Source organism: Triticum urartu, unplaced genomic scaffold, assembly GCF_003073215.2.
Source record: "Triticum urartu cultivar G1812 unplaced genomic scaffold, Tu2.1 TuUngrouped_contig_5546, whole genome shotgun sequence".
In the NCBI taxonomy this organism is placed as follows: Eukaryota; Viridiplantae; Streptophyta; class Magnoliopsida; order Poales; family Poaceae; genus Triticum; species Triticum urartu.
In genome coordinates, this window is record NW_024116230.1 from 1 (window position 1) to 8,101 (window position 8,101).

At 42.0% G+C, this 8,101-nt stretch overlaps 2 protein-coding genes across 3 annotated transcripts; both read left to right on the forward strand.

Moving 5' to 3' along the window:
- Window positions 1–317: 317 nt before the first annotated feature.
- Window positions 318–2,881, forward strand: LOC125529359 (folate-biopterin transporter 1, chloroplastic-like; the record flags this gene model as incomplete). The annotated part of the gene is made up of 8 exons (XM_048693771.1): window positions 318–583; window positions 687–751; window positions 843–1,005; window positions 1,667–1,815; window positions 1,904–2,017; window positions 2,407–2,575; window positions 2,663–2,755; window positions 2,852–2,881. Coding segments are annotated over 8 exons (1,049 nt in total), but the record flags the coding sequence as incomplete, so codon positions are not given.
- LOC125529361 (folate-biopterin transporter 1, chloroplastic-like) lies at window positions 2,787–5,779 on the forward strand. 2 transcript variants are annotated; one of them, XM_048693773.1, is made up of 6 exons: window positions 2,787–2,961; window positions 3,623–3,771; window positions 3,860–3,973; window positions 4,363–4,531; window positions 4,619–4,711; window positions 4,835–5,779. In XM_048693773.1, the coding sequence occupies exons 1-6, from the start codon at window positions 2,881–2,883 to the stop codon at window positions 5,117–5,119; spliced, it is 891 nt and encodes a 296-aa protein (XP_048549730.1). In that variant the 5' UTR covers window positions 2,787–2,880; the 3' UTR covers window positions 5,120–5,779. The 2 variants fall into 2 exon arrangements, with proteins under 2 accessions (XP_048549730.1, XP_048549729.1); XM_048693772.1 differs by having other exon boundaries at window positions 2,842–2,978; window positions 3,860–4,108.
- Window positions 5,780–8,101: the final 2,322 nt, after the last annotated feature.

The following is an 8,101-nucleotide window of genomic DNA, read 5'->3' on the forward strand; positions in this document are numbered from 1 at the left end:
CGAGCCATCGAACATTTGGGGATTGTTGCTTTTTCCCTGCCTAATGGTCCTTACAATTTGTAGCATAAACTTATTAGAAGGATTGTTGCCGTGTTTCCTGGTGGGTGGCACACCGCCTTAGCATAAATGTTCATTATAACATGGTGGTCATGCTCTTAATTTCCTAATCTTGCCTGCCTACTGAGTTAGTGACTCGTGTAATTTATCATCTGAGCTGGTGTTTTTGGTTGGTACTTCTTAGACAAAGCTACTTAAATATTTAGTTTTGGACACTGTTGTGAGATGCACCATCATTCCTATTATATTACCTACTGTAGGAAGTGCGACACCAAGATATCAGGCAACTTCGACTAAAGGGGACACTAGGAATGAAGATCTTGAAAAATGGGAAAACAATCAACGCGGGACAGATGGTTTATCCAGTAGCAAGTCCAAGTCAGCTTACTCCAAAGCATTTGGGGTGGATTTGTCCCCAGATAATGTGGCTGTTGCCACTGTTTATTTTGTGCAAGGAGTTTTAGGTCTTTCAAGACTAGCTGTCAGCTTTTACTTAAAAGATGATCTTCAACTTGATCCAGCAGAGGTATGACCATCACCATCTTTACCAGATGCTCTTTTTCTGCTAACGTTTTAAGTCTTGGGCAATACCTGTTGGCACAGAGAATAATTTGGTTCCTGTTATCTAGACTGCAGTTATAACTGGTTTCTCAGCTTTGCCGTGGTTGGTCAAGCCTCTTTATGGTTTTATCAGGTATCACCGACATATCAAATCTCGTTCCTGCAGCTCTTTTATGTTGTACACACTTAAATCATGAACTATATTGTTGTGATTTACGATGCAGTGATTCCGTCCCTCTCTTTGGTTATCGAAGAAGGTCGTACCTCATTCTGTCAGGACTCCTTGGAGCAATTTCATGGAGTTTGATGGCAACAATTGTGGATGACAAGTACAGTGCAGCGCTCTCTATTATTCTTGGATCTCTTGCAGTTGCCTTCTCTGATGTTGTAAGTGAGCAGAAAAAGTATGTTCACAATATTTTATTTTTTCCTTTGAATTGATCATCAATTATGCTGGTGTAGTAGTTCTCGAAATAGGCTTTCACCCTGCTTTATAAATAAAGCAAACATCCTGCTGGTGTAGTAGTTAGTTACTCAGTTTTGTTTAATCCTTGACAGTTTGACATTCAGAAAATGATAAACCCCTTTAGGAGTACAGCTCGAATTGGTCCATAATGGGATGGTCTGATCCAATGCTTTTACTGTTTCAAGTGGAGCACAACTTGCTAGCATTTCCGTTAGGTTTGGTCATCCCCTGTAGCAGCAGTCATATGCACGTGCTATCATGACACAGCCTGATAATAGGAGGATTATGTAATTCATGATGCTCCGAATATATTTTGAACTGTTTTTTAAATCATAAGGAGCTCAACATAGATCATATATGCAATTTATTTTATGTTGATATTTGATACATTGTTCAAAGAACTCAACTCAGTATGGGCCTCACTTGTCAAAAGTTCAGAAAGAATATCTGAAATATATTCTAAAAACAGAAATATCTCCTTCTGTACCTAATGAGCTCATCTTTGTGTTTGACCCATGTCAAGATACTAGTGTTAGTACTCGTAGTTTGTTTTGTCATTAACGAGAAGTGAAAATACTGCAGGTGGTTGATTCTATGGTTGTTGAGAGAGCTCGGGGTGAGTCACAGAGCACATCTGGATCTCTCCAGTCACTGTGTTGGGGATCTTCAGCCTTTGGGGCAATTGTGAGCGCATACTTCAGTGGTTCTCTTGTGGATACTTATGGTGTAAGGTTTGCTCCTTGGCGCGAAGGAACTTTGTAAAAGCTAATGACACCTCTCATATTACACTTCACTGATCAGGTGTTTCACTAAATGCAGATTTGTCTTTGGTGTTACAGCATTTTTACCCCTGATGACATCTGCTGTTGCAGTTCTTGTAAATGAAAAGCGTTTGCCTACTGAGGAACGTTCCATCTCACTTTCAAGTTCAAGGTTGATTGAAAGCTCTAAGCAGCAGATCAGGCAGATTTGGACTGCTGTAAAGCAACCGAACATTTTCTTGCCTACTTTGTTCATATTCCTTTGGCAAGCGACACCACAGTCGGATTCTGCCATGTTTTATTTCGTGTATGTTCAACAGACTCGATTATTTGATTACTTGATTGCTATGGATTGTTCTGTTAGACCTGGCTCTATATTCTGTAAACATACTTTTGGATTCTGAAGAAAAATATGAAGTTTCTAAGATGCTAGTGTTACAAAACTCTAAATACAAAAGGGAACAGGACCGTAAGCTACTTGGTTGTACATATGTACCTTAGTATTTTGTGTGATCGTCATCTTTTTAATATGGCTGATTATGTTACTCTATTGAATTTCAGCACAAACAAGATTGGATTCACTCCAGAGTTTCTAGGGCGTGTCACACTCGTTACATCTGTTGCATCCTTGCTGGGCGTCGGAATATATAATTCGTTCCTGAAGGCAGTTCCACTAAGAAAAATCTTTCTTGTGACAACAATTTTAGGTTCTGCCCTTGGAATGACACAGGTCCTCTTCTCTGCGTACTTATTCTAGCAGTCCTACTTACTCTTTGTTGGCAAATCATGCTTAGGTCTTGTGTGTTTCCACTTCCAGGTTCTTCTTGTCACTGGGCTCAATAGGAAGCTGGGGATAAGTGATGAATGGTTCTCCATTGGGGATTCCTTGATTCTCACAGTCCTTGGTCAGGTATGTTAAATCATGAACTATATTGTTGTGATTTACGATGCAGTGATTCCGTCCCTCTCTTTGGTTATCGAAGAAGGTCGTACCTCATTCTGTCAGGACTCCTTGGAGCAATTTCATGGAGTTTGATGGCAACAATTGTGGATGACAAGTACAGTGCAGCGCTCTCTATTATTCTTGGATCTCTTGCAGTTGCCTTCTCTGATGTTGTAAGTGAGCAGAAAAAGTATGTTCACAATATTTTATTTTTTCCTTTGAATTGATCATCAATTATGCTGGTGTAGTAGTTCTCGAAATAGGCTTTCACCCTGCTTTATAAATAAAGCAAACATCCTGCTGGTGTAGTAGTTAGTTACTCAGTTTTGTTTAATCCTTGACAGTTTGACATTCAGAAAATGATAAACCCCTTTAGGAGTACAGCTCGAATTGGTCCATAATGGGATGGTCTGATCCAATGCTTTTACTGTTTCAAGTGGAGCACAACTTGCTAGCATTTCCGTTAGGTTTGGTCATCCCCTGTAGCAGCAGTCATATGCACGTGCTATCATGACACAGCCTGATAATAGGAGGATTATGTAATTCATGATGCTCCGAATATATTTTGAACTGTTTTTTAAATCATAAGGAGCTCAACATAGATCATATATGCAATTTATTTTATGTTGATATTTGATACATTGTTCAAAGAACTCAACTCAGTATGGGCCTCACTTGTCAAAAGTTCAGAAAGAATATCTGAAATATATTCTAAAAACAGAAATATCTCCTTCTGTACCTAATGAGCTCATCTTTGTGTTTGACCCATGTCAAGATACTAGTGTTAGTACTCGTAGTTTGTTTTGTCATTAACGAGAAGTGAAAATACTGCAGGTGGTTGATTCTATGGTTGTTGAGAGAGCTCGGGGTGAGTCACAGAGCACATCTGGATCTCTCCAGTCACTGTGTTGGGGATCTTCAGCCTTTGGGGCAATTGTGAGCGCATACTTCAGTGGTTCTCTTGTGGATACTTATGGTGTAAGGTTTGCTCCTTGGCGCGAAGGAACTTTGTAAAAGCTAATGACACCTCTCATATTACACTTCACTGATCAGGTGTTTCACTAAATGCAGATTTGTCTTTGGTGTTACAGCATTTTTACCCCTGATGACATCTGCTGTTGCAGTTCTTGTAAATGAAAAGCGTTTGCCTACTGAGGAACGTTCCATCTCACTTTCAAGTTCAAGGTTGATTGAAAGCTCTAAGCAGCAGATCAGGCAGATTTGGACTGCTGTAAAGCAACCGAACATTTTCTTGCCTACTTTGTTCATATTCCTTTGGCAAGCGACACCACAGTCGGATTCTGCCATGTTTTATTTCGTGTATGTTCAACAGACTCGATTATTTGATTACTTGATTGCTATGGATTGTTCTGTTAGACCTGGCTCTATATTCTGTAAACATACTTTTGGATTCTGAAGAAAAATATGAAGTTTCTAAGATGCTAGTGTTACAAAACTCTAAATACAAAAGGGAACAGGACCGTAAGCTACTTGGTTGTACATATGTACCTTAGTATTTTGTGTGATCGTCATCTTTTTAATATGGCTGATTATGTTACTCTATTGAATTTCAGCACAAACAAGATTGGATTCACTCCAGAGTTTCTAGGGCGTGTCACACTCGTTACATCTGTTGCATCCTTGCTGGGCGTCGGAATATATAATTCGTTCCTGAAGGCAGTTCCACTAAGAAAAATCTTTCTTGTGACAACAATTTTAGGTTCTGCCCTTGGAATGACACAGGTCCTCTTCTCTGCGTACTTATTCTAGCAGTCCTACTTACTCTTTGTTGGCAAATCATGCTTAGGTCTTGTGTGTTTCCACTTCCAGGTTCTTCTTGTCACTGGGCTCAATAGGAAGCTGGGGATAAGTGATGAATGGTTCTCCATTGGGGATTCCTTGATTCTCACAGTCCTTGGTCAGGTATGGAACACTATTGCAATGATTAGTTAACTCGGGGACTACGCATTTGCATTTGCTCCTTTTCACATTTATGATTACACTCTTCTGACACAAACATCAATGATGTCCAAAATTGTTTGTTAGGCTTCGTTCATGCCCGTGTTGGTGTTGGCCGCGAGATTGTGTCCTCTGGGAGTGGAAGCGACATTGTTTGCCACACTGATGTCCATTTCCAACGCGGGAAGTGTTGCCGGCGGTCTGGTGGGCGCGGGCCTAACTCAGTTTCTAGGAGTCACCAAGGACAACTTTGAAAATCTGGCTCTGCTGATCGTCATCTGCAACCTCAGCTCTCTGCTGCCTCTGCCTCTCCTGGGTCTCCTTCCAGATGGATCACCGGATGCCGATAATGGGCAAACAAAAGTCGATTGAAATATTTTGAGCTTCTCTTAGGGATTATAGACTCAGAGATAGTCAGATCCTGGCGTGAACTCGATCACCAGGGCGAGACGGGATGAGAACTGCAGAGATGTCAGATCCTGGCGTGAACTCGATCACCAGGGCAGACGAGATGACAACTGCAGCTAACTTTGGGCATTTGCTGGCGTGGTGCACGGTTGATTGTTGAGAAGAGCGCACCCCCAGCAGAAGGTGAAGTTCTAGATGACCGCACACCACGCTGCTCTTACCTGTAATAAAACTCCGCACCATCGCAGTCAAGATTCATGGTAATCTACATGCAAATTTGATGATGTTAGCTCGGCTGGGAAGAAGATGTGTCGTCTTGCATCACCGTTGATTCTCTGACATCTTTCTTAGGTAAATTAAACGCGGTAGATGAACGCGAAGACTGGCTGCACCAATGACTGCATGTATATACTACATTATCTCACTTTGCTATGCATGTATATACAGATATCCTTTCTTAAAGAAAGGAAACAAATGTGGAATGTGGAGCGAGTTTCGTACTGCTACATATTGCAGTCGATGCCAAAACCGACTGTGTAAGGGGTTATCCCAGGTAGCTTTTGTTGGGACGGACCGTAAAAAATATGAGCCGATTGTGAGTGTGGCACCATCGTGGGCGGTTTATGTGGACAGCTGACTGCTTTTGTCTGAAGATTGAAATATTGATGAAGGAAGCTCTTTTAGTAATGATAGGAAGTTTAACTATTACAATCTGATCAATGCACAAATGAATGAAATCGTCCAAAATCAATCCTGGAGTCTCGGCAATCTACCGGCTCCCGTGTACGACATGAGGATTGGCCTACGGGCATGCACCTTTACCTTAATTCTTCTTTCTTTCTTCCCTGATCTCTGGATCTCCACCTTTGTAATGCTTTTATCGCTGCTCTCAGCTATCTTTCAAAAAATACTGGGTTCCCGTGGACGACATCAGGATGTGCATGCGGCGGTGAGCTTTGGGGGATGAAAGGAACAATGTGCCGCCAATGACGAAACGACATTCATTGGCAACATCATGCAGCAAAATTTTCACATTCTCTACGACCTGGCCAGCGGCATCGTATCTTCCAGCTGGAGGAGTGCACCTCCCTCTAATGGAGATAAGGCTTGTAGACATGCCCCTACCAGCTAGATTTGAACGAGGCTTTGCATAAATATACAAATCATAGACATGCGTATGAGTATCGCTCCGCTGCTAGACTTAAATAAGGTTCAAGGCATAACAATGTAACAATGTAAAGTTGGCTTTGGTTTGCTCCGCTATCTCAGATACAAATTCAAAGTTTCTCTCCAGGAGATTCATGGCAAGAACCGGAGTAAGATACCAGGTGAGATTATATAGATGGAGCATGCATGCAAGCATAAATTCATGAGCGCGAGTTCCTTCACACATCTACTCTACTGTTCATCCTAATGCCATGATTAACCGGTGTTCAATCTTGTTCATGGTAAACACACGCATTGGTGAATCAGTTACACACTCATGCTTGAAGCATGATAGGCATTAGCCTGTGTAATATATATACCATGCTTAATTAACGTGTTATCTCTAGAAATGTTATAATTGGTGTGAGCATGAGCAATATATTTAGGTGGGGGAGCTCCCCCATTCCGCAGAAAGCATCTAAAACTCCCTCAAAATTTTACTCTCAACGACGATGATATATGTATAAGGTGTGCGCTATTATATGCAGTGCGCTCTCCACCCACATGCACTACTAAAATGTGTTGTCTTAAATTTATGTCACAAGGTTGCAAAACTATCATGGATCTGTTTACAGGTATGTGGTTACTGGAATATGTCGTATTAAATTTGTTTTTAATCAGATGAGAACTATTTTAAAAAGAACGATTAGCCAAATAATAAAATAGACAATAGCAAGGTAGGTGGACAAACACTATTACTAGAACACAAACAAATAAAAACACTATTTCTCTGGGGCAACATGGGCCAAGCTTGTTCTTAGAACCCGTTGTTCGATGTGGTGTGAGCCAGACTCGCTCAGTGGGCTCAGTAGGTATCCACTCCCAACTCTAACAAAGTGTGGGCTGAGTGTAAGGAGAAGATGGAACATGTTTCAGACTTCAGAGGATTGCTCGGATCCAACAAAGCCCCTAGCGAATAGCCAAAAAAAAGAGAGAGAGAATTCACTAGTTGAGGATGAGGACTACCTTACGCAAAGGTTACCTCAAAATCGACTGATGCAATGAATGTGTACCACTCGTCACCACCAAATAGTTTTGAGATGTTTTTATGAATGTTCGTTACACTGTCATGATTGAAGATCTATTATTTGAGATGTTTCTATGGATGTTCGTTATACTGTCATGATTGAAGATGAATAGATGTGAAGTTTTTATAAAAAAAACACTATGCTTGTTCATTTTGCTGTTTACCGTTGCAACTTTGGTGTCACTCTTTGACAGGGACTTGAGGAGAGGAGAAGCTCTGAGAGCAACTCCAATGGGTCGACTCAAACGGACGGCGATTTCGTCCGTTTTTTGTCTGTTTGGATCGGCCAGACGGATACGGATGTCCGCTTTTGCATTTGGGTCGGCGTGTGCGCCCAACGCTGGCCTGAACCCATTTTTGACGGTGCAAAAGAAAATTAAACGCATGCATACTAAAAAGAAAAAACAGCATTAATTAAACATTAAAGCCGGTCACGAAGGCCGACGAGAGTTCACGCGTCCACATTTGCATTTAAAAAATAATATAATAATAGCCTAAACTACGAGGCGGCGCGCTGCCCTAGGCGTCCTCGTCGTCGTCCTCCGGGTCCGTGAGGTCGATGAGCGTCCGCGCCGGCCCGGCCCAGGAGAACACCGTGTTCCAGAGCGCCGTCATGTCGGGCTGTGCCGGCGCAGGCAGTGACGACGCGGGGGGCCCGCGCTGCTCCTCCCCGAGGTCGCGCTTGAGCCTTTCGAGGTACTCGACATCGCGGG

Coding starts and splice junctions, on each gene's coding strand:
- LOC125529361 (XM_048693772.1), top strand. CDS start 3,635: ATGGTTGTTGAGAGAGCTCGGGGTGAGTCACAGAGCACATCTGGATCT. Junction 3,772..3,859: donor GTGGATACTTATGGTGTAAG/GTTTGCTCCTTG, acceptor CACTAAATGCAG/ATTTGTCTTTGGTGTTACAG. Junction 4,109..4,362: donor TCTGCCATGTTTTATTTCGT/GTATGTTCAACA, acceptor ATTGAATTTCAG/CACAAACAAGATTGGATTCA.